The sequence below is a fragment of the Dipodomys merriami genome, unplaced genomic scaffold (assembly GCF_024711535.1).
Source record: "Dipodomys merriami isolate MVZ:Mamm:240054 unplaced genomic scaffold, mDipMer1.0.p SCAF_285, whole genome shotgun sequence".
Lineage (NCBI taxonomy): Eukaryota > Metazoa > Chordata > Mammalia > Rodentia > Heteromyidae > Dipodomys > Dipodomys merriami.
In genome coordinates, this window is record NW_027204326.1 from 232,504 (window position 1) to 258,583 (window position 26,080).

At 51.6% G+C, this 26,080-nt stretch overlaps 1 protein-coding gene across 2 annotated transcripts in view; it reads left to right on the top strand.

Annotated features, from left to right (window-relative positions):
* LOC138838610 (E3 ubiquitin-protein ligase RNF144A) overlaps positions 1-25,232 on the top strand; it is a 109,593-nt gene extending 84,361 nt beyond the window's left edge. For both annotated transcript variants that reach the window (XM_070038002.1, XM_070038001.1), the window contains 4 exons: positions 4,017-4,224; positions 6,611-6,758; positions 14,583-14,672; positions 20,947-25,232. In XM_070038002.1, coding sequence (XP_069894103.1) covers positions 4,017-4,224; positions 6,611-6,758; positions 14,583-14,672; positions 20,947-21,078 — 578 coding nt within the window. In that variant the 3' untranslated portion in view covers positions 21,079-25,232. The remainder of the gene's footprint in view (positions 1-4,016; positions 4,225-6,610; positions 6,759-14,582; positions 14,673-20,946) is intronic.
* Positions 25,233-26,080: the final 848 nt, after the last annotated feature.

The following is a 26,080-nucleotide window of genomic DNA, read 5'->3' on the forward strand; positions in this document are numbered from 1 at the left end:
ACCTCCTTCCCTCCCTGCCAGCACAGTCAGAGGAGGAGGTCTTAGGAAGAGACGAATTTCAATGATTTTCCAACAACATCCACAAAGCCCAAGAGCAAGGTTAAGTTGCCACCATGTCTTTGCATTGCCCTGGTACATCGGCTTAGCCTGGATTTTCCCGTACACCTCTCTACTTCCCCAGCCCAGACCTTGGCCAGCAGAAGTGGAGGGCGGTGGGGAGACAGGCTCCTCTTCTCCCTGAGCACCTGCCCTCCCCGGTGTGGCTGGCTGGTTCACACGTCCGTGGAGTGATGACCAGGCCTGGCGAGGCCCAGCTGTGCCCACCCTGCTGCGTCTGTTTGCATGACCACCTGCAAGGAGGGGTGTTTTCTCTCCATGTCCCTATGTCTGTATGGAAGCTCCTCTGGCCACATAGGGATGGAGCTGCTGGAGTTCTCTAGCCTACCTACGGTAGAGGCGCTGGTCCAAGGTGGGCTGAAGTTGAGTCTTGGCTTTAGGACTTTTTTTTTTAAAGAAAGCATAATTAGGTGGATACCCATGGCTCACACCTGTAACCTTAGCTACTCGGGAGGCTGAGATTTGAGGATCGCAGTTCAAAGCCGGCCAGGGAAGAAAAGTCCCTAAGACTGACTGTATCTCCAGTTAACCAACCAAAAGCCACAAATGGAGCTGTGGCTCACGTGGTGGAGCACTCCTAGCTTTTGAGCAAAAAAGCTGAGGGACAGTGCCCAGGCCCTGAGTTCAAGCCCCAGTACTGGCTCAACAGAAAAAGAAAGGTAGGAAGAAAGAGATGGAGGGGAGGAGAAGAGGAAGGGAAGGAAGGGAAAAGGATAAGAAAGGAAGGCTCAGAGAAGTGAAGCAGTATGTGGTGTGCCCACCACTGACCACTGACAGTTCTGATAAGAACCAACGGCTCCTGGGATCCCACCCCCACATGTGTGAGCCCTCCCTCCCCGCTCTCCAGGCAGGCAGCACAGTGGCAGCCAGAGTTTGTGACTAGGGGCGGAAGGGGAGGGGGGTTGCTTTAAAAGTAAAATCGATTTCAAAAAAGTCAGCCGTTTCTTTGAAGCATCAGACATTTTGATAATTAGAGATCTCTTGGGGGCTTGCTTCATTAAGGTTAGTTGAGAAATTAACCACAATTCCAGTCTCCCACACACGAATTACTGCGGCATGACATGGATTATCGTGCCATGACACGAATTATAGTGCTCCGAACACAAATTATAGTGCCACGAACACATCTATGGGAGGCTGGAATTAGGAGTCGTTTCTCCCGCCATTTCAGAAAACACATTGTTTGCCTTGTTTGCAAACATTTCCCCTATCTGTAAACAAAATACAGTAGAGAAATGTGCTCTGGAAGACACAGAGCACGCCGAGGGCCGGGTTTGCCATGGCCCTGTTTTCCACAGACACTGTGGGAAAAGCACGTGGCTGAGGCCTGCTGCAGGCCTGGGCTCTGGCCGTTGTGTACCCACCGCAGCCGCTGCTGGACCGTGGGCACTGGCAGACATCTAAACCTGGAGCTGCCAGCCATGCTGTCTGGGACGTACCCCGCAGCCCAGCGAGGCTGACGGCAGTTGGCATGATGGCAGATGATTGTTCTGGACAGGCCATCTTGCCCTGTGGATTCTCTCCATGTGTGACAACCCCATGGGACCAGTTAGGGTTGCAGGAGTGGAGTCATCGCCATGGAAACCCTCCCCAGGCCTCCCTTACCCTCCACACCCTGGAGAAGGGTCTTCCATGCAGGGGAGATGAGATGGCCTCTTCCCATTGTGTGAATGCAGGGAGGGACGTGGAGAAGACCAGCTCTGGGTGTCTGGTCCCTCCAGACCTCAGATTTCCGGGATGCAGGGAGGCTGGGCAGATCACAGCAGCCCCCGGGAGTCTGAGGCAGGCCGCCTCCTGTGTGCTGGCACTGCTCACAGGGTCTCATTGGGCAGGAAGCGGGACCTGGGCGTCTTCCCTGTGTCACGGGTCAGAGCCTGACACCCCATGGAGTGTGCGTGAGGAGCTGTGTGGGTAGTCTGGGGCTCTCCCCTGCAGCGGGCAGAGGGAGAAGGCAGGGGGAAGGTAGGCGGGTGGGGGGGGAGGGAAAGTCCTGGGCGAAAGCAGGGGACACAGGTTCTGCCAGGCAGAGCCAGCGGCTTGGGGCTCCCGGGCTAGGCGAGTGGCTAGAACTTTTCCTCCCTCACTGGCCTAAGTTCTCCCAGGTGGCAGGCAGCCTGGCGCCCCAGCCCCGCGGGGGTATGCACCTCCTTCCTCTCCTGGACTGGGTCCCCTCAGCTCTCTGCCCCGCGCCCCGTGTTCCCACCACCAACAACCAGGGGCCATCATAGAAGGGCACGCATACGGGACAGGCCCTCAGACAGGACAAGGGTCCCGAGGTTAGAGGCTGTGGGAGCTGCCCACAGCTGACAGTTGGCTGTCAGATACTGCGGGTCTGGCCTGGTCCATGAAGCCGGTCAGACAGGAAGGCAGCTCCCAGGCTCCTGAGGCCTGTATTACCCGGCGCTGCCTTGTCCCCTGTGCTCCCCGTCAATGACATTCTTCAGGAGTTCACTCACCATTTTTAGATAAGAGGCAGGGTGCTCACGCGGAATCAGAGCTTAGCAAGTGGGGCTGAGCCCCACCCCACCCCACCCATGCTTCTGTAATTAAGGTCCCCTGGAACCTTCACTTACAGGTTCTAATCCAGCAGATGCCACCCAGACTCAGAGCCGGCCGAGTGCACGAAGCTCACTCATCCCCGCCCGGCCTTCTACCCAGTTTGCACCCTGCATGAGGCCATTGCATGGACTCTGGTTTCCCCAGTGTTAGGGGAACGTGAAACCCACAGGACACACGCATGTGTGCACGTCATTGTGCATGCATACGTGTATGTGATCACACAGCTTGGAGGCTGAGCTGCTGCCTGTCCTGTGCTGGTGTGTCAGGTGACCATGGGGCTCCCATGGCCCCTGCCTGTCCCTGGTCCATCACTCAGGTTTGCCGAAATCCTTTGGCCTCCAGATGCAGAGCTCTGCAGCTCTGGAGTTTGTAAGTCACCTTTGTGACCATCCAAGCTTCCTCAGTTGGATTTAGGTTTTTCTGAGGTTACATCCTGCCCTAATATCAGCCATGGAACCCTGGGCCTAGCTGCAGGCCTTTGAAAGGAGCGCCGAGTCCTCTGGCCTCCGATGGCTGCTTGGCAGTGTGCTGGGTCCCCTGTGCTCCACGCCCAGGCCTCATGAAAATTCAGTGTCAGCTGCACAGAAGGACAGTTGGGCGGCAGGCAATGAAACTCTAGCCAGGCTGCCTAGGAAGGGCAGTTCAGGACCTTCTATTTAAACATGGCTTTGGACAGCGTTGTGAAGGAATAGGAGTGGCACTGTATCCTGTTTTTCAAAATAAACCTCCTGACTAATTCCATTAAATCAGGCTTCCTAGTGACTGGGGTGTAAGTCTAGAGGTAAACCCTGCTGCTGCGTTTACTCATTACGCTGGGAGAGGAGACAGGCAGATGAAGCATCTGGTTGGAAGAATAATCCAGCCGTCGCCTTCCCTTCCCGTGCGTCTTCTAATGCTCGCGTCTGAGGGCTGGTGTTGTCTGAGCATGGGGCCTCTTTGTGAGGACCCAAAGAGGATGCAGGCCTCACTTCAGGAAGCTGAGTCCTGGGGGGTTGGGGGAAGAGACAGATATGGAGTCGCGGTGCTGCCTGCAGACAGCCCAGCCTGGCAGGCAGGCACAGCTCTGCAGAGTGTAGGGACTCCGGTTGAGGGCTGTGAGCCCGGCCTGCAGAGCAAGAGGGCATCCAGAAAGCCACGGGCACGATCAGCCCGTGTGAGCTTCCTGAGGGTGCCAGGGAGGAGCTGGGGGGGCAGGGAGCACCAAGGAAGAAAGTGGGCTGATTTTGTGTGAGGGCACTTCCGGGCCTCCTCACCGCTGGGCGGGTTAGGCAGTGTCTTGCTGGGGCCGGCCCCGTGTCCTGCTGCGTCTGATGTGCCTGTGCTCTCTCTCCTTCTGCCAGAGGTGCTCTTCGACCCCTGCCGGACATGGTGTCCAGTGTCTTCCTGCCAGGCGGTGTGCCAGCTGCAGGACCCGGGGCTCCAGACCCCGCAGCGGGTGCAGTGCAAAGCCTGCAGCACTGAGTTCTGCTCCCTCTGCAAAGCCAGCTGGCACCCTGGCCAAGGCTGCTCGGAGTCCATGCCGATCACCTTCCTTCCTGGGGAGACCAGGTACCCTCCATGAGCGTGGCTGCCTCGGGTGGGGGCGGGGCGGGCCTCAGGGAAGGAGGGGTGCTACCTTCCGGAAGGTGCCCCCAGAGGATGCTGTTGTCCATGCACCAGCCTCTGCATCTGCTCCTCTTCTTGTGTCTCATTCAGACTTACTGTTTCTTATTTGATGGTTAATTTGTGAGGACTCTTTGCTAGAGACTGTGTGAAGCCTGGGAACTGGGAGGTGCACTTTAAACGCTGACTGTTGCGACAGCCCCTGTCCATTCTCAGGGACAGTCTGTGAGGCCACATTGGCCTGCAGTTCGCTTTTAAATTGAAAAGAATTTAGGGCTGGGCACGCGGCTCATGCCTCTAATCCCAGCTACTCAGGAGGCAAAGATCAGGAGCATTGAGCGTGAGGCTGGCACACATGCCTGTAAGGCAAGCTATGGGTAAGTCACAGGTAGGAGGGTCTCAGGCCAACTCCATCCCAGGAAGTGGAAAGCAACCATCTGGAAAAAAGAATTAAAGCAGCAAAAGGCTGGAGGTGTGACCACATGGAGGAGCACCAGCCGAAAGCTCAGAGCCAGCTCAGAGCCACGGTGAGCGTGTGCCTTGCTGTGTGGGACTTGGGCTCCGAGCAGGAGGAATGCTTTCATCAAGCCAGCTGCCCCGACGAGCAGAACTGTCAGCCAGGGAGTCTGTTCTTCCTGGGTGGGGGGAACAAGCTGGATAGAGGGAGGGACGCAGCAGGGGTGGAGGTCGCAGGTCAGTGCTCCAGGTGTGAGGACCCTTGGCTCAGTGCTCCAGGTGTGAGGGCCCTCGACTCAGTGCTCCAGGTGTGAGGGCCCTCGGCTCAGTGCTCCAGGTGTGAGGGCCCTCGACTCAGTGCTCCAGGTGTGAGGGCCCTCGACTCAGTGCTCCAGGTGTGAGGGCCCTCGGCTCAGTGCTCCAGGTGTGAGGGCCCTCGACTCAGTGCTCCAGGTGTGAGGGCCCTCGGCTCAGTGCTCCAGGTGTGAGGGCCCTCGACTCAGTGCTCCAGGTGTGAGGGCCCTCGGCTCAGTGCTCCAGGTGTGAGGGCCCTCGACTCAGTGCTCCAGGTGTGAGGGCCCTCGGCTCAGTGCTCCAGGTGTGAGGGCTCTCGGCTCAGTACTCCAGGTGTGAGGGCCCTCGGCTCAGTGCTCCAGGTGTGAGGGTTCTCGGCTCAGTGCTCCAAGTGTGAGGGCCCTCGGCTCAGTGCTCCAAGTGTGAGGGCCCTCGGCTCAGTGCTCCAAGTGTGAGGGCCCTCGGCTCAGTGCTCCAGGCTCATGTGAGGACCTCAGGTCAGTGCTCCAGGTGTGAGGGTTCTAGGGTCAGTACTCCAGGTGTGAGGGCCCTCGGCTCAGTGCTTCAGGTGTGAGGGCTCTCGGCTCAGTGCTCCAGGTGTGAGGGCCCTCAGGTCAGTGCTCCAGGTGTGAGGACCCTCAGGTCAGTGCTCCAGGTGTGAGGGCCCTTGAGTCAGTGTTCCAGGTGTGAGGGCCCTCAGCTCAGTGCTCCAGGTGTGAAGGCCCTCAGCTCAGTGCCCCAGGTGTGAGGGCCCTCAGCTCAGTGCTCCAGGTGTGAAGGCCCTCGGCTCAATGCTCCAGGTATGAGGGTCCTCGGCTCAGTGCTCCAGGTGTGAAGGCCCTCAGCTCAGTGCCCCAGGTATGAGGGATAAATGAGTTTGGATGAGCAAAGTGTTCAGAGTTAAATAGTGCCGATCTCCAGCGTGCTCAGAGGTGGCTTCTGTGGGTGTTGTGATAGTCTTGTGGTCATCTGACAGACTGGTCAGGAGCAGCCGTGTCACAGGAAGAGCCATTGCATCTGGCAGCTGGTCAGATATTCTGTCTGCTCCTTTCTTCTGTGTGCTTCCAAGATGGCTGCACAGTGACCGCAGGAAAGAGTGGCTTGGGGCAAAGGTCATAGACAGGAAATGGAGGTGTCTACCCGGCCTTTTTCCTGCTGCCAGTTAGTTGTTAGGCCCAAAAGAAGCCATGGTTGCTCAGCATCTCTTCCACCTGAGGATTAACTCTCTTCATGCTCATGGCCACACAAACCCAGGCAGCATTCCCCAGAGAACAGCACTGTCAGTTAAAACAGGTGGATTAATATGTGTGTTGGGGTGTGTGTTCATAACTTACTTTATTCTGATCCCAGCAAAGTACCTAGAACTTACTACCAACCTTGAGCCTTGAGGTAAAAAGCTCAATGGGAGGGTGAGGCTGTGAGTTCAAGTCCCACTACTGGCATACACATGAGCGCACGCACGTGTACACACACGGTCTCTGTAGTGAAGCAGGGCTCACCGGGTGGTCCGACCTGCTGCCCTCTGGTGCTGTGGGGTGCTGGCAGTCCCTGCACACTGGCCCTCACTGACTGTCACACACAGCTCTGCTTTCAAGATGGAAGAGCCTGATGCGCCCATCAAGCGGTGCCCCAAGTGCAAGGTGTATATCGAGCGGGATGAAGGCTGCGCACAGATGATGTGCAAGAACTGCAAGCATGCCTTCTGCTGGTACTGCCTGGAGTCGCTGGATGTGAGTACGGGGGGGGGGGGGGTCGGGGGCGGGGCCTGAGCATCAACAGAGCGGCCATTTCCTCCAGGGAGGAAGGCAATTATGTCTGCGATGGAAGAACATGGCAGCAGGGGTCTTTCTCTTTTCTTTTCTTTTCTTTTCTCTCCCACCCCCCTCTGTGCCAGTCCTGGGGCTTGAACTCTGGGCCTGGGCGCTGTCCCTCAGCTCTTCAGCTCAAGGCAAGCGCTCTTCCACTTGAGCCACAGCACCACTTCTGGTTTTCTGGTGGTTTATTGGAGATAAGAGTCTCATGGACTTTCCTGCCTGGGCTGACTTCAAACCACAACCCGCAGATCTCAGCCTCCTGAGTAGCTAGGATGACAGGCATGAGCCACCGATGCCCGGCAGCAGGGATCTTATTCTGTGTGTGTGCAGAGGTGAGTTTGCTGGGTGTGATGGAGTCAGAGGCAGGAGCTCCGTCAGCAGTGCGGGCGGTGGAAGCTGGGTGCGGGCTTGGGGTCAGCCGGGCCGAGGCGTTGGGTTTGTTGCAGGGAGGGGTGTCAGGTTCCCTGCTGGGTTGGGGCACCACAGCCAGGGCCATGTCCTGGTCTGTCTCAGGGCTCGGGCCAGGAGGTCTGAGAGTGGGCACCTCCACTTCAGGCTCCTTCCTGGCTTCTCGTCACTGAGTTCTTACACGGGGGAGGCAGCAGGCTCTGTCCTTCTCCTAGGAGAAGAGCAGTCATTGCATCATGAGATCCTACCCTCACTATCTACCTAACCTGACACCCCCACACAGCGGAAGGGGCTCAGGGCTTCAACTGGTGGGTTTGAGCAGGGACTGTTAGTGGGACGGACAGTGGGGTTCAGGAGAGGCAGGGGTGGAGTGAGCCGGGCTGCACCAGGTGCTTTGCATGTCACACCCACACTCCTGTTCTCCACGGGACAGGGAAAGGCTTGTGCGCCATTTTCTGTGTGCAGAATGGAGTGTTCTAGCCCAACGTGGGTTTCTCCCGAAGTTCTTCCATGCTGAGTGTGCAGCCTCTCCCTGCCTGTGTGGCAGGCACCAAGTGCAGGCTTTGGACAGAAGCACTTACAGTGTAAAACATGACTTTGTTCCAACCCTTCTTCCCAGGAGCCAGCCCCCTCCAAGTCCCCCCTGCCCTGGAGTTTCAGGCCTGCTGTCCTAGGTGCTTCTATCAGCTTCCCGTTCTCCTCCCTCGCTCACATTGGAAGGGGGAATCTTGCCAACATGGTGACAGCTTAGCTTCAGGTTTAAGAAGAGTTCATTTGTACATACTTTCAAGACTATAAGTAAATATGATAATAATATAATATAGAATATAATATAGCTCTAACTATGTACTGAGCATTGCAGTTGGCAAAAGTCCCAGTAAATCAAGTCCTGGGTCACAACAAAAATGAAAAGATATCTTTGTTCTGTTCTGGGCAGCAAAGGTGAATGCATCCGATTCTTCAATATTAGTATAAAGCCCTGGGATTTAATCTAAAGGAGGTGAGTTCAAGCTCCTTAGCCTCATTGTTGGGAGTTCACCTGTGTGACAGAAGCGTTTGCCTGTTTGTTCTTACCTTGGCCATCTAAGGCCATGTGGGTGAGGGTCTGTGTGAGGCCAGTGGTTGACCTCAGCATCCGATGGATCTTAGTGGCCAGCTTAGCCTGCCAAGGTGACAGAAAAGTGGCCTTAAAACCCTGAAGACTGGATGAACTTGGAAAGTTTGCCTGGCTTCTCTGAACAGGCCAGTAGATTGTTAAGAAGCAAAGGAGTGTCTACTTGAGAGAGCATATTAAATGAGGTAACAGATGTGTGATATATAAGCCACCTTTTACCCAATGCGGAGGGTAGCATCTCCTGGCATTGTTCCTTTGTAGAGCCTGTTGTTTTTTTTACCAGCTTTGGACGGTTTGATTTACTGTTCAGTCTGATGGAGCTGAATAAATCTGGAAAACTATCACCATTCTTCTATTTCAGAGGCTTCATTTGCACTTTGGGGTCAAGCCTAATGATTCAGCTACATGATTTGTTATCTTTAACTGAAGTTGGAACTTCTGTTCTTTGGTTTTATGCTGCAACTGAGGTCATGTTTAGAAGATCAACTAAAGCAGGACAGCATCATTTCCACCCTTCAAAATCTTTTCTATATTTCTCTATTTTCTGGGCATTTTGATCACTGAGTTATGAGTTAATGGCCTATGCCTGGCCTGCACTTAGGAAGGAGATTAGCCCCTGGGACTCAGGAGCAGAAGCAGAAATAGATGGAGATAAAGGTTGCTTTCTGAAATAGCTGTAGTTTCTGCCGTTCGCTCCTTTGCTGTCTGAGCCAGTAGACAGGGGAGAAGAAGAAGGAAGCCCACACCTTTCCTTTCCACACAGCAGTGGGCATCTGTGTCCCCTGCAGTGGCCCTCACTGCCTGTCCTGGCCCTATAGCCCAGTTCCTGCTTCCCTTACGGCTCTGTCTGACCCACACCACAGCAGCACAGCCCTTTGCTCCCGTCAAAGCCTCCTCACTGCCAGGAGCTTCCTGTTGTCCTGTGAAGATGAAGGGCTGCTGAAAAGTGACCCTGTTGCTGTGGGGGGCGGATCCCCACAGCAGGAGTCCACTGTGTGAGCTGTGAGCCAAGGACCTAAGCAGCATTCTAGGAGAGCTCATAATTGCACAGTGAGATGCAGCCGTGAGCCCTGGGCAGCTGAGCCCAAAGGGCTTACTACCTGGCTTCCTCTTCTCTCAGGACATAGTTACCTAGGTTTTTCTTGGTGCACACACAGGGCTGCAGGACCATCGATGGCTCCAGACAGCGTCTGGCCATGCCTGCCTCCCAGGAAGCCTTGCTGCTTCTCAGCTGTCCACATGGCTCCAGCACAGCACGAGCTACTTGTAGCAGCAGGGTAGTTCCTTCCACCCAGCAGAAAGTAGTTAGTATTTATTGAGGTCATCATCTCATGCAGCATTTCTGTGATTTGGAATGATCATTTCCTTTTCTCGAGAGGAAGTCCAGGGAAGTTTTCACTGTCTCTTTGAAACCCATGACAGGAAGGGACCCACTATCCAGCCTTGCAGACTCTAAAATCCAAGCTCAGTGCTTAAACTAGGGTTGCTTCAAGCCAGAGTTTAACAGCCAAGTTTAAACCTTAGTGTGCTGAGTCCTCCTTTTTAATCTTTATGCATTTCAGTGATGGCTGCTGTCTAGAGCATGCTCCATTGTGTCTATTCTCACAGAAACATCCAGTAATTCCAAAACATGGAGACTAGCCATTGGAAACTGTGTCTAGCTAAGGAAGGTCCCCCCCACCCCCCACTCCAAGGACATAAGTCTAGACCCTCTGAACCTCATGGTTTCCACATCTTCCTTCATCTCATCTCAGTTTGCCTGTCCTTCTCTGAACAGGCTAGTAGATAGTTAAGAAGCAAAGGAGTGTCTACTTGAGACATTCTGGGTGGGATCTAAGGCCATGGAACCCTGCTTGTAGAACCTACATTCCAGTGAGGATTTCTAGCAGGTGGAACCAAGAACCCAAGACCCAGGTCTTAAAAACCACGTGATGTCTCTAGTTTCTGCCTCCTGCCAACAGAAAGGAGATTGGTAGCAGGGTCTGGAAGCATGAAGGTCAGAAGCTGAGAGGCTTTAATTCTTCATCTGCCAGTGCAGAATTTAGTACTCTATCCCCCCCATTCCCCCCCCAAGCACAACACTTTGTGGCATATTTGGGGAACACTCTTAAGCCTGGGTATTTGTTGATTCTAGAAAAACAAGCTAGTAATGAGTGGAAGGGGGCCCTTTTGGAGCAAATAGAAAACTTTCTGGCCCATAGGCTGTGAAAGTATCTGCAGCTACCTAAAGCTTCCGTACACAAAGAAGGGAAGTTCTGCAGTGAAAACGCTCCCAAGGAGATAGATGGCAGATACTTCCATAAACGATTGCAGTTTGCTTCGCATTCATTATCTGAGCAATTCCTGCAACTGGGACCAGTGCCTGAGCATGAATGAACGCTTGGCTACTGAGCCAAACCCCTAGCCAGTGGTGAGCAATAGCAGCTCAGCCCACCACACATTGTCCTGCCTGAATGCTGAGACAACTCCCCAGCCAATGATTTGGCATCAAACCAAAGAAATAGATGTGAAAAAATGTGACGGCGTGACTCCTGTAAAACTCAACAACTATACCCCCGAGGACTGTACACCAGAGGACACAGTAATAACTTCATAACTTTAGATAGCTTTTGTAATTTTAAGAATGATTGGTTAAAGAGGACATGAATCTGAAAAGGGCTGGATGAAATGAAGACAATGTGAGACATAAAAGAATTAAATACACAGAAATTCTGGAGAGTCAATTAAAAATTTGAAACTAAAAACCTCAATAAATCAAATAAAAACTCAGTTGAAAATCTCCCCAGGGCTTGAAGAAAAGGCACAGATGTACTAAAATATGCAGGTGATTCCAAGAGTTAAAAAGAACTATGAGTGAATGTGTAGGACATGGGTGAAAGACTAAACCTATGAATGATGGGCATAGAAGAAGTACCAGCAAAGGCATGAAAATGCACAGTGAATGAATAGCAGCAAATATCTAAACTCTTGAGAAACAGATGGGCATCCTGCCGCAGTGGCTCCTGGGACTCTAAAGGGAAAAGGCAAGAAAAGAACTTCTTGAAGGCATTTTATACAATGCCAGGCATACAAAACAAGCAGAGCATAATTAGAGCTGCAGAAAACAAGTACCAAGTCACCTCTCAGAATAATAGCAGATTCCTCAACACACGTATATCACAAGCAAGGTACACATGGAATGATCTTTACAAGCCTTGAAAGAAAATACTGTCAACCCAGATAACTATACTGAGCAGTATGGGCCTTATAAACAAAGAAGCAATGGAACCTTTTTGTATAAATTGCAGCTAAACGAAGTCATGGTCACTTGGCTGGCTTAAAGAAATCAAACTTGCAGAGGAGTAATGTAAACAATGATGGAAATACAAGAAAGAATCACCTGTAGATGAGTAGATGAGCAAATGGAAAGTAGGGAATGATCAAACAGAAATTATTACATACCTTTCAGGCATAATTTTGAATGTCTTAGTTCTATCAACAAAATATACAAAGTGGCAAATTTGGTTAAAAAGCAATCATTTGTTGCCTGTAAGAAATATGCTATGCAAGTAAAGACGGAGTTAAAGCCAAAGTATGGGTAGAGATTTTCCAAGTATGTACAGACTAGATATAAGCAGGAGCGGCTGTCTTCATTTCTGAGAAAGTACAATGGAAGCCAAAACTAGAAGAGGCAAAGAATTTTACTTGATATTGATGAAGGAATGATTCAACATGAAGAGATATATTGTAAACACGTATGCACCAGACACCAAATAAAATGAACACCATAGACAGAAAAGCACAAGTGGACCCTAACCCAATAAAGTACAGAGACTCAAATGAAAATGCAAACCCGGCCTTCCAGGACCTTTGAGAAAGCAGAAGCATTGGCTCAGCAGAAAGTTTATAGCTGTGCATGCCTAGCGAGGGCAGAGCCCTGAATTCAAGCCCCAGAACCATGGAAGGAAGAGGCTAAGCATTAGTAATAGAGAAGATGAATTCAATCAAAGTGTGTTGTATGCAGGGAAGGAAATGTCACAATAAAACATAATTAATGTATGATAGAAGAACAAAATAAATATTATGCATGGAAACAAAAGTATTTTGTGAGTCTTGTGAGTCACAAATATCTACCCTTCTTAAAAGCATTGAGTATTTTATTTGTATGAATTATATAGTTATTACCTAAGAGTTATATACCATGTTGCATAAATCATTTTCTTTTTTCTTTTTCTTTTTGTCGGTCATGGGGCTTGAACTCTGGACCTGGGCGCTGTCCCTGAGCTCTTCAGCTCAAAGCGAGTGCTCTACCACTTGAGGTCACAGAGCCACTTCTGGTTTTCTAGTGGTTCATTGGAGATAAGAGTCTCACAGACTTTCCTGTCCGGGCTGGCTTTGAACCATGATCCTCAGATTTTAGCCTCTTGAGTAGCTAGGATGACAGGCATGAGCCGCTGGTGCCTGGCAACATAAATCATTTTAGTATACTGTTACTGGAGGGTGGTGGTATTTGTTAGGTGTGCCAGTAATAAGAGAAAGAACAGGTTTGTGGACGTAAAAGTAACGTAATATACTCCACAGCATGGTAGCCGCCTGGAGCCGGCGAGCCCTGAGTAATGATGTGGGGACAATGATGTGGGGAGACTAGGGCAGGGTTGCAGGGTTTCTCTCTTGGGTGGGGGGAGAGGGGAGGAAGCAAGGGGGGGTGCAATTCATGACGGAAAATTTTGAGTGGCAAGTGTGTTTATATGACAGTTTTTCAACTGCACATTCCCAGAATGCATTGTTATGGTGATGTTAATGATAAGCAGCACACGAGGCCTTGATTAGGGGTCCCAAGTATTCGCTTAAAGATAAGCTAAGCGCGTACTGCACATGTTCCATGAAGGGGAATTTCATTTTGCTTGGCAAGCATCTGCCTTGTCATCGGGCTGTGACACCCATTTGTCTGGCTGCAGGGCATTATTCCTGCTTTTTGATCTGATGGTCGTGGGGTGTGGGATTAGGAGTCTTGGGGTGTTTCTCAGGCAGGGTGGATCTTATACGTGCTTATACCAGCCACAGACTCTCTTATCTGCTGCCTCAACAATTTTGTTTTTCCCAGAAAAATTACTTTATCATGGATGTGAGGCCTGCGGTAGCTGAGAACAAGCAGCGGGCCCTGGGTGGAGCCGCTGTGCCCCTGGCGGTGTGGGCTGAGTGAGGGCTCATTCACCAGGCACCGGTAACCAGGGGCGCCCAGCCTTTAGGAGAAGGCCAGGCCTGGTCTAGGCCACTACAGGACTCTTGCCTTTTTGATCTGAAGACCAGAAGACACCATCTGTTCCCTGTCTCTGCCTGATTTCAGCAAAGCGCCTTGATTCTCTTATCACCTGGGTTTCCTGCTTATTTGCAGTCAGTAAAATGAGTAAACATGCCTGTCCTGACTGGTGCTTGGTCTGGGTAGGTTGGGCCGGGCCCAGGTGCAGGTGCAGCTGAGTGTTCTCTGCATGCTGGGATGCCCGTGGGGATTCTGCCTCGGGCAGTGACCGGGCAGGTTGGATCTGCCTTGTGGAGCCGGGCAGCTGAGGGTCCGGTGATGGGAAGTTGTGGGTGAGCTGCGTGCGGGTGGAGGAAGGCATGAACTAGACGCTCTATGAGACAGGAGGGGATTGTGCACACTCTGAACAGAAATCGTGGGAGGAGGTGCTTGGAACAGCACTGGGCACGTGTGCTGATGGGCAGCACTTCCCAGGTGGGGTGCTGGAAGGAGCTGCAGAAACCCATCGCGTGGGATCCAACAGGCAGATCCCCGTGCCTGCCTGAGCCTTGTGTATTCAACATTCTCTCTCTCTCTCTCTCTCTCTCTCTCTCTCTCTCTCTCTCTCTCTCTCTCTCTCTCTCTCTCTCAGCTAGTTCAACGTTTTGAACAATTTATTGACAATTATCATTCTTATTTAGGTGTGTGATAATTTGATGCATCTTTTACAAGGGGACCTCAGAGAGATCAGTATTTCTATGTAAAGAAACCATCATTTCTTGGTGTTTCCAGCAACATCCTCTTTTCTACACTCTGGAAATGCTTCCATTTCCCAGCCCCTTCTTTGGGCCGCAGAGTGAGAGCTGGTCAGCTCCCTCTGGTGGCCGGGAGTGCCATGTGGGCCTCCCTGGCTGCCACCCCCTATCCCACACATAGAGAACACTCAGTGTGGTGATCCACGCTGACCCCCACTCACCCCTGCCTTGTCTGTGCTTCGCAGGACGACTTCCTCCTGATCCATTATGATAAGGGGCCCTGCCGGAACAAGCTGGGCCACTCCCGCGCATCCGTGATCTGGCATCGGACGCAGGTAAGAGTCGTGGCTACCCACGACTTCACTCTCACAGGGAGAGAGGAAGTGTGTGTGCGTACGTGTGCATGCATGTGTATGTGTGTTTCTAGATTAACAAGCTGGTTGAGGGTCTGCTATACAGAAAGAAATCTGGAAAGAGCCCCTCACTGGGCTGAACTTACGCCTTGATCAGGGTTCGAGGCAATCTCTGCCCAATTCGCACTCGGAGTGTCTCTGACATCAGACTTTTATGACCTTGGCTGTGATCTGTCTGTCTGCTGACCATGGTTTATTAATCCTGATGCTCCCTGTAGCAAAGAACCTTGTAGCAGGGGCTGAGGTCAGCAAGTTGGTAAAAGGAAGAGAGAGTGAGGAATGCAGGACTCAGTGATGTCTGCAGCTTGGGGAGGTGATAAAGGCCCTTGTGCAAAGTGATGCTTAGACTTTGAATAAAGATCTTCTTTCTCTTCCTCCTCCTCAGCCAGGACTGAGGCTTGAACATAGGGCTGATGTGGTCCCTTAGCTCTTTCAAACTCAAGGCTGGTGTTCTGCCACTTGAGCCACAGCTTTTGGTGCTTAATTTGAGATAAGCATGTCACAGACTTTTCTGTGTGAGCTGGCTTCAAACTGTCATCCTCAGATCTCAGCCTCCCAAGTAGCTAGGATTACAGGCGTGTGCCACCGGCGCCTGGCGCCTCGCTGAGCTGCACATCTGTGCCTGCAGCAGGTGCACTGCCTGACTTGCGAGGGGCACTTGGGAAGCACCAGGGTCCCACCGACACTGTGGCCTCTCTGCAGCAGTCAGCTCCACCGGAGGCCCAACGGCACACACATTTGCACACCCCAGGCAGACTGCACTGGGGTCTGATCCACCCCCAGGGGTGGCTGCCTCAACAAGTAGTAAGAGTATGTTCCATTCCTTATCCTGCAAAGATGTCATGGACGGTGGCCTGATTTGACCCAAGCACCTCTGCTTGCTGGCCCGTGGTCCTGAGAGTTGGTCTGACTTTATTGGCTTTGCCCTTCCTTGGGGCACCTACAGCTTCAGTGTTCCTGCCGTTTCTGCTTTGTGGTGTCTGCTTTGCTGGGACAAAGCTCTGCAAACTGGCCAAGACCATGCTTCCTCTGGAACCTGCTGGCCTCCCCTTCCTGCCTCCCTCCCCCCTCCTTTGCTTCCTCCCTCCCCCTTCTTCCTTTTCTTCCCTCTCTCCTCCCTTCTCCCTCCTTCCTTCTTCCTTCCTTTCCCTCCCTCCTTCCTCCTTGCCTTTTTTCCTTCCCTCCCTCCACCCTCTTTCACAGTCCTTGGCTTGAGATGTGCCACTCAAGCCCTCTGCCTGCACCTGGCCACCTTCTCTCCATGTCCTCACACTTTGTTCCCTATGCGTGTCAGTCTCTGGGTTCAAATTCCCTGTATAGGTAAGGATTATAGTCATAGCAGGTTAAGGCTCACCCCACTAATCATGTCTTTGCTTGATTATATCCACAAAGACTGGGTTCCCAATGGAGGCCACAGTCTGAAGCACTGTAGGTTAAAAGTTGAATGTACTGTTTGGACAGACAGAATTCCACCTGTTGGTCAGATACCCTTTCCCTGTCTCCTCATGTGGCCTGAGCTTCCCACCAAGATGGCGGCTGGGCTGCAAGGGTAGGTGCCACAGAAGAGGGGGAGAGGAAGGCATAACTGCAGTCATCCTCTCTGTGTCACCTGGGTGGTCACATTAAGTGTAGTCAGCACATGTATCGGCTAGAAATGAGCCAAGTCTTCTAGAGCTTGTGATAGCGGTGGCTTCCTGGCCAGCGACACTGCTAGGAGGCACGTGAGCAACACGGAAACTGTAAGGAGGCCATCTACACTGCCATACCCTCCCCTGTTGGCAGAGAAGACACCTGGAAACCCCGCATCTGCCAGTGAGCCACACAGCGCCCTGCTGGGGCCCCAGGGCGGCCTGCTGTCACGCAGACATCACACAGGTGGGCACAGGCCCCGGGCACAGGAGCCCTCAGTCCCACGAGCGTCCTAAAGCGTTCTATGGCCCGTCACAAAAGGACCCAAGTTTGTGAAGGGTAAGACAGCAGCAGTGAGGTCCACACGTAGCCATCACTTGAGGGACCCTCAGGCCCCATCCTGGGGCCCGCAGTGGTCTCTGCTAACGAAAGCCAACACATGACAGCGCCCATGACCTGAAGTTCCCTTTCTTCTTGTGGTTTGGGCAGCCACAACGTGAACACTTGCCTAGAAAGGCCTCGTTCTCCTGCCCGGCTCCTGGGCTTGGATCCTGCCGGGTCCCTCATGTCCTCTGCGGACCGGCGTCATGCCTGTGCCTTGTTCTCAGGGGACCTGCGGATGGTCCTGTGGGTCTGTTGCACTTTGTTTTTATTACAAAGGGCTTTCAGCTGACAAAGAGGATTGGTGTTCCTCAGTGTCCTTACCACAGCCTACTGTGGGCTTAGAGAGCCCCAGCAGCGCGGGACTGTAAGCTTTCTGCCCTTGGGCCAAGCCATCTCCTTCCCCTTGCTTTAGCCACACCACCAGGAGCAAAGCTTCTCAGGAGCAAAGCTCCCTTCTGCCTCTCTGTGGCCCTGCACCTGCTGTTACATACATCCGTCCTCGCGACCCTCTGCGTCCTGTCTACACCCGGCCCTGCTTGTCCAGGCTGCCCTTGTCCCACCCTGTTCAGGCCCCATGTCCTATGTGAGAACATCGAGTCTCCTGCTCTCCATCTGGAACGGGGCGTCCCCTCCTGGTCCCCCCCACGCCCCCCCCCACTCACTGGCCTCCTCTCTCCTCCTGTGTTTCATCTCCTCAAAAGCACCTGGGTGTCCTTGGTGGCAGGGGCTGCTTGCTGGTCCTGTGTCCTGGACACAGGGGTCCTATCAGGGGTAGCTGGATGAAGTAAGGACCGGCTGGCCTTTTTAAATTCACTTTTTACACTGTTATCGTAAAGGCGATACTATGCAGGTGATGTAGAAAGGCAGAGGGGTTGCAGCTAAGTGAGGTAGTAGGTGCGTTTCTCTCTGGACAGTGTCACCCCTTCTCTTGCTCTCTGCCAGCAGCTGTGCTTCAGAGGGGGGCGAGCAGGGCCTGGGTTCTGCTGCTGCTTTCCCCACACAGAGCTCCCAGGAGGGGGCAGGGCTCTGGGCGCTCCTGAGCTTGCAAAGCAGAATGAGCACCCGAAGCAGGGAAGTGCTTCTCATTGACCAATCCGGCTGGAAGCTCAAGGCAAGGGACAGGAAGCCAGGTCCAGCCACATCAGAGGAAGGGTTCAGAGCAAAGCACTTTGCGGGAGGAGCCAGGGCCTGTGCGGGCTTAGAACTATCGGGAAGAGCATGCCTGGACCTGGAGACGCCTGGGTGCCGTGTTGCCTGGCAGTCGGAGCCACTGAAGGATTTAGAGCATCAGAGTAAAATGCCCAAGGACACAATCAGAAGGCTTTCTTCATGACACTCCTGGGCCCACCTCCGTCTCTACAGAGAAGCCAGTGCCAGCCTGGCCGTCTCTCTGAAGAACTCTCTTGGAGTGGCCTGCCATCCTCCTTTTCCACCCCGGACTCTGATTCTAGCTGCTTCTCTTCTCTCCCACCTACATCTCCTCCATTGTCTTTAAGGTCTGCTCCCACCCCACTTCCTGCAGCTAGACCACGGCAGGTCGTAAGCTTTTGAATTGTATTTGAGGGTTATGTACCCTGTAACCCTTATGGATGCCATGCTCAACTCTCTCGCTCCCTACTCGGTTCATTTCCCAAGTCCCAATCCTGACCACAGCGGGTCGGGTGCACAGCCCCTGGCAGAGAGGCCCATGCCTAGAATTCACCAGTTTCCTGTACACCAAGGAGGACCCTTCTCTACCATGCAGGCCCGTGCCCTGCTGGCAGTGCCCGAGAGTCTCAAAACTACACCCGAACCTCCCTGTGCTGTTCCCCTAATTTTGGAGGTGACGCCCTCACAGGATAATCTGTCATTCTTTTTTTTTTTTTTTTTGGTCCGGTCATGGGGCCTGAACTCTGGGCCTGGGCGCTGTCCCTCAGCTCTTCAGCTCAAGACTAGTGCTCTACCACTTGAGCCACAGCGCCACTTCTGGATTTTTTTCTTTTTGCTTACGTGGTGCTGAGGAATCGAACCCAGGGCCTTGAGCATGCAAGGCAAGCGCTCTACCACTGAGCCACCTTCCCAGCCCTAATCTGTCATTCTTGTGGGGTTTGACTCTGTGACTCTTCCCACCTTTGCACTATGTGAAAGTGATTAAAATTTCCCAAGAGATTTGCATCTTCTGTGCCTTTAGAGACTACTGCAGCTCACCTTTACTCTATGTATGGAGTTATCATGTTTTACACCAAACGTATTTTGTTCAGTACCCTTCTGAACAAGGAGACGAAGTGCTATAAACAACAACAACAACAAACAAAAAATGACATCTTTGTCCCCTCAAGGTTTTGCATGATTTATTTAGTTCCCCGTGGTAGAGTTTGTACTTGATATCCTGTGCTTCCTGTGGAAAGAAACAGGAAAGAGATCTCAGGGGGGCTGGGCTGGCTCTGTGGCACATCACCGGAGAGCTGGCGCCTGTGTCACTAGCTGTTGAGTTCCCTGCTAGAGCCATGCACTGATAGTGGGAGAGGAGGAGGGGGATACTGGAGACCCATAAGCAAGGGTCAAGAGGAACAAGACAGAACCCCAAAGCTCTTGAGCTTTCTCCAATACATGTTTCTCTATACATGTTTAGCTTGGGGCAGTTTCCATTCACAGAACAAAGGGCGAATTCCAGAAGATAGATAATGGCTATCAAGATGTGGCAGAGATCAGGCAAAGTGAAGGACAGGCACTCTGCCGGTCTTGGGACAAGTTCGCTGTGTGATGTATCAGGCTTTCTCCACTCGTATTCTCCTGTTACACTTCTCATACCAGCCATAGCTCCCACAACCTCTAGGGTTCCACGGTGCCCGTGTGTGGGCCTCCGTCTGATCATCCACCTCCTGCGCCTTTACCCCGGACCCCACCACTGCTGAGCTGTGGAGGGTGTGTTGGCATTATCCAAGCACCATCCCGGAATCAAGCCAACACGTAGAAGAGCCGGCAGGTTGATGATGTTCTCCTCTAGGATGCTGGCACCTGACAGAGGAAAGCCTTATCCAATGCTGGCTCTTCTGAGCGATAAGGAAAAGATGTTTCACCCAGGTCCAGCGTGGCTAGTGGGCAGCTCGTTTCAGCCAGACGCTGACCCTTAGGAAGGACAGACAGATAGTTTCTGACTGTTATTCACAATACCTGTGGCAGGTCTGGAAAGGGCATCTCCTGGGGTCCAGCTGAAGGGCACAACAGAGGTAAGGAGAATGACAGCATCTGAGCCCCACGCCCAGTGCGTGCATGTACTTCATCTCTGTCACCACTGGGTGGTGGTCTAACTCCATGAGCTGGGAGGAACACAGATGATGGACAGGCTAGTCAAAAGCAAACTGAGCCTCCTTGGAACAGTTGTACTGCCTGATTTAGACAACAGCATGTCTACATTAGAAGCTTATTCCTTCCAGCATTTGCACACAGCTAGGGATAAATATGTTTTAAAACAAAAATTAAACTGTAACACTCACCATTATGCTTTAAACCCTAGAAGAGTCCAGGGCTGGGTCATTACTTCAGCCTCCACCCCCTGGGAGCTCAACTTCTCTCTAACAAATGGAAGCGTCCATCGCTTATTCACAACCTGAAGGCAATTTCCTAAGATACATTGTCATCCACTGATGAAATCTTGGTCTCTCTACCAGACAAGGCCGTCTTTGAGGGCAAAAGCATCCAGTGCCCTTGTATACAAGTACTTTGTGTATATGGTGCTTAGGTTATTGTCTAGATAAGAGTGGGATCTTGAGGCTCTGTTTGGTTAATTAGAGGCCTGGATGAAGAGGAGAGAAAGTAAGGGAGGAGAAGGGGATCCAGGAAGGAGGAAAAAAGGAAAGGGAAGGGAAGGAAATGGGTGGGTGGCTCCATGCTGGTGGGAAGGCGGGTGGATGATTGATAGAGAAATCGATGGCTGGATAAATAGATGATGGATGGATATCTGGATGTGTGGATGGATGGAGGGGATGGTGGAGAATGCATAGATAGATGGTTGGTTGGATAGGTGGGTAGATGGCTGGATGGGTGTTTCAATGGATAGAGAGAAGAGGATGGAGGAATGGGCAGATGCATGGTGGCTGAATGGATGGGTGGGTAGGTGGGTGGCTGTGTGGTTTCTACTTCAGCCATGGAACCTACACACCAGCCCTTCTTACCTCTTTCCTCTTTGGTTTTCTTCTTCCAGGTCGTGGGGATTTTTGCTGGATTTGGGCTTCTACTCTTGGTGGCCTCTCCCTTCCTGCTCCTGGCCACTCCCTTCGTACTCTGCTGCAAATGCAAGTGCGGCAAAGGTGATGACGACCCCTTACCCACCTAGACGATGGCTGGTGCCGGGAGAGACCCTTGCCTCGAGAAGCACGGCTCCCCAACCCACCACTCTCCTCTCACTAAACGTGTATCTTGCCTTATGTGCCCCATGGAGCTTCACAGCGTCAGGCTGGATGCCACGATGTCAGGGACACCAGCAAGCTCGCTGAGGCCGCAGGCACGGTCACCTGGGCGTGGGCACGGCGAGGCCCAGTATCCTGTCCCACAGATCCAGTCTCTGCAGACCAGGCCGATGGCCTGGTAGGCAGTTTCCCAGGCAGTTTCCTACCACGGCTGGAGACTGGGAATTGTCTGGTGCAGGTTAAGAGTTCTGATTAGACAAAGCTTTGTCTGTTTCCTCCTCTGCTTCAAGATGGCGTCCTGTTGTTGAAGGACGAAGTCTTAAGGATTCCAGCTCTCTTCAGACAGAAGCCAGTGATTCCCACTTGAGACAAGCACTCTGTTTAGGACAAGTTTTTTTTTTTTTTAATTACTCAAGGCGTTTAGTAAAATCCTTTTTAGGAGGCTTTTTTTCTTCCAACTGAGTAGTGAAAAATCAACAAGGTGCATATATGCCATCCTATGCCTTTCTGGAAATGTGCATTTTAAGAAGTTATAGTTAAATGACTTTCCTGGCTTTGACCCATTTTCAGGAGATTTAGAAAGCCTTATGCACTCTGTGTTTTTCCTGAACTTGCTGTAATACCTTTTCAATGCTGTAAGCTGCGTATTCTTATAAACGTGGGTCATATACACTACATCACTTTGAAAACATTGACACGTTTAGAGGAACGTCATTCCCACTTAGGTTTGCCTTTTGTTCTTCTTTGGTGATTCAGCCAGCTCACCGGGCGGGCGCCTCCCTGCTCATCAACAGCATACCTTCGCATATCTTCGAACCAAATATCTTCTTTGGAAGTAGTTCCACTCAGAATCACTGTAGTTTGGCCTCTTGCTTTCATTTTCAAGTGCACAGTTCGAAGTGTGCATTATTTACACTTGGAAGTCAGGGTTTCTGCTAACAGCTGAGGGGCTCTTAAGAGGCCAGCTGGAGTTTTCTGGATTTTCACATTTTTTCCTTGGAGAAATTTTGTGTCTCATGGAGTTCGAGCCCAGCCTTGAGGTTAACCAGCTGACCATGGCTGCTGGGAAATCACCCGCCATTTTGCTTAGCTCTTTCTACGTGGGATGGGACCACGTGGCTTTTCCCAGGGCTGTATGGGACTGTTTCCACGGCAACGCAAAGCCCGGATGGATACGAAGCTGCACTGTTCTCTGTCCTTCGAATCCGACAAGTGGACAACATGCTTCCTTTAAAGAGAATTGACTCCCAAAGCCAAGCGTGCTTACCAGCAACAAAGGCACGTGCTGTGGAGTCCCCATGGAGGGATTCCCGGAGGCAGATTAAGGAATCTACAAAGAAGTAAAACGAAACAAAATCCTTTCTAATCTGTTATTTTTTTTTCATTGCAAGCTCATTTTTAAAATATGGTTTTGTGTGTCTGCGTGTGTGAGTCCACGGTGTGTGATCAGTCTCAGGTCCTGGTGCCCCTCCCTGTCCCGAAAGGTCATCTTCATTTCTTGACAGTGAATTGAGGAAAAACACAACCATTTGTTCTTTTCATGGCTGAAACCCATTTTCTCACGAGACTAAAGCCATTTAGAAGATCCGTCCTGTGTCAAAACTTTGGCCCAAACATTCTCTGTGTAGTTACAGCTTCAAAGTTCAAAGTTCAAGACTTGGATAAGAAGCTGGGTGCTGATGGCTCTCACCTGTAGTCCTACGTACTCAGGAGGCTGAGATCTCAGGATCAAGGTTTGAAGCCCGGACAGAAAAGTCCATGAGACTCTATCTCCAGTTAACCAGCAAAAAAGCCAGACGTGAAGATGTGACTCAAGTGGTATAGTTTCCATCTTGAGTGAAATGGTCTAGGTAGAGGGAGAGGCCCTGAGTTCAAGCCCCTGGACAAACAAACAAATTGGATAAGAACATGCCTGAGTGAGTCTTCAAAGGTGACCCTCAGGCCCCGAGTCTCTGGTTGGAGACACTGTGAAGAACTGAGTTGGTTTTTCTGGGATGGGCTGACCGCTCTAGCCTGAGGCAAGAGGCCGGGGCTTGAGATCTCCATCTGTAATTTGGGAGTATGGCTGCCTGGCTGTGGCTGTGTGGTCACCCTGTGGTCCTTTGTCCAGTGTGCCCGGGGCCCGTCTTCACACTGCTCCAGCCTTCCCACCCAGGGTAGTAACTGCCCACTGCACCTGCACGAGTCCCTCCCACTGCAGACAGTCCCGTGGGGGCGTTGGGAGCCGGAGCCTTTGAGAAGGCTGGATGCCCAGGATTTGGCTCTCTTCCTTGTCCACAAAGCAGCGGAGTGTCTCTCACCAAATTGTGCTCATCAGCAGCCCCAACCATGCTGTGCCTTTACTTCCGGTGTGTCCTCCAAGCACATGCTTGATCCAGGTAGGGTCAGGGTGATTCCGGGGTCAGCCAGGGGCTGTCTGATTTGCTCCTGCCTGCTCTGAGCTTTTGCTTCTGGCACATTTAGGTTTGAGTCGGTCATGAGCCACCAGCAAGGTCACACTGAGGTCATAAACCCCCATTTACTCTGGGGGCCCCCCTCTCTTTCAGTAAGTGCTGCCAATGTCCAGGAGTGTGCTGCTTGCAAATGGCAGTGGGTCTTGTCAATTCCCAGGGCCACATGGAGAGGCATGAGCTGAGCAGACTCAGACACGCAGCATGGCTTATCCAAGCCGAGCATGAAGTTTGTGAAGGCTGATCTCCTACAGAGCATGTCCACTCTACCCAGCGAGGCCCTGTGCTGTTCATTCACCACAGTGAAGGTGGTAGGGTAGAGGGAAAGGCCCTCAGTGGCAGGCCCAGGGCCACTACAGGCTGTCCTGCGGGGACACCTGGCTGACCTGGAGGGGTACCTGAGATACTAAGGTATCTCAGCTGACCACATTGGTGGGTTTCTCTGACTGTGTCTGATCTCTGCTGTACATCCTGTAGTCCATCTAGTAGGGCTTTGCCTCCTCCCAGGCGTCCCTGTGGGAGTTCCTAGGGTGGAGGCTGATTTAGCACCCAAGCAAGAACAAAATCTTGAGCCTTATCGGCTCCTGTCCACAGCACTTCCTCCTCCTCAGCTCCCAGGAGTTCAGACGAAAGAACCCACAGCTGACAGCTGCAGCATCCGATTTTCACAGCGTGTTCCATATTTCAAAAAACCGCTGCGGGACCCCGGCCGGGACTTGGTAGGACACAGGACCTGGAGACTGGGGATCAGGCTGTCAGATACCAAAACCACAGAACTTCACGATGTGTTTATCCCTGGATGTTACCAACATGATTTCGCCAATTGGAAGAGAATTTTTTTCCCTTGGTAATGTTTAAAATTCACAAGGTTGCAAAGGACTGGGGTGGGCTTTCTGTAAATTTCCCGGATTCCCGTTTAGAAGTCAAGACACCTGTGTATATATGTAAATCACAATGAAATCATCAAGGGAGAACATTTTGCATGTAAAAAGCTTCACGAAGGCCTCTTTTAAAAAAAATACCAAAGCTTGTTTATTCCATATAATTAGCCTAAGCCCTTAGGAAGCTAAACAAAACAGATTGATGACTGATTATTGCCAAAACCCCCAAAAGGAGCAAAGGAACCTCTTACCCGCATTAAGATATAATTGTCAATGCATCTCCAGTTGGAGCGCATGCTGTTTTGGTTCTCAGCCCCCATCTGACATGTGAAATCCCGTCTTCCACCATTCCACGACCCTCGGCCAGGGGTCACCATGTGCCACATGCCTGACTTTTGTGCTTTCCTCACTTCGCCCTGGGTGTATCTGAGTCTTGTAAAATAATATGCATGAAGGACTCACGCATATGCAGACATCATGTATATTTGACAAGTGGTGGTAGAACAAAAGCAAAACAAATTGGGTGGGTGTGTGTTTTTGTGCGGTGTCAGTCCGTGTTGTGCCACTAACACTGTGATGTATAAAGAGATGTTTGAATGCCTTTTCTTGTTGTGTTTTGTAACTTTGGAATCATATGGAATAGTCTGACTTTGTAATTTCAATACATATTTTCAGTGTATGGAGTCTTATGTCCTTTCTCTCCCCTTTTGAAGGGATTTCTTTTTTAAAGATATTTTGGCTGGAATACAGGTGACTTTTGTAAATCCTGCTTGGCTCTGTCTTTTGTAGATGATGCTTATTTGCCTGCTAGCCTGAACACCAGAAAGAGGACAGGCCACGGAGGGGGTAAAGGAGGAAGGATTGGGGAGGGGGGTTGCCACTGGGAACCCAGATTCTATGTTCTGAGACTTTACTAAAAGTGGTAGATGCCAGAATCATCGAGCTCACTCAGGGACTCAGTGTGTCTAACTGTGCACCATGCCCTGGTGCCTTGTGGTACCATTTAGTGCTGCAGTTTTGGCAAATGCGCTTCATGAGAATTCTCCCTCTTTGCACTTCGACAGACTCCTGACATACCTGTCCTGTTTTACAGGGAGCATCATGGTGTCACAATGATGCATAATTGACCTGGCTACTTCTGATATAATAAAGTCAGTGGTCTTTCCATGTGCACAGGGCATTGAGAGACCATGTATACAGGGCCCCACTGAGAGACCAGAATTTTCATATGCTCAAATCCCTTGTATGAAGTACTGTCATATATTCAGTATATGAAAGCTAGCTCCACTGCTCCTACTCTGTGCTTTATTTTGTTGGATTGTGTGCTGGTTTGGGGGATTGCACTCTTGCTTAGCTTTTTCTGCTCAAACTGGTGCTCTACTTGAGCCACTTGAGCCACACCTCCACTTTTTGCTGGTTAATTGGAGATGAGGGTCTTATCCTCATCTTCGCCACAATCCTCAGAATCTCAGCCTCCCAAGTACTACTGGGGGTGGGGAGGGCAGGAAACATCTAGAAACAATTCTTCCTGCACTCCCTTCCTTGAGCCAAACTGGATTTGAAGGATTAAACCAGAAAGTTCTCTGCTGGAGAGCAAA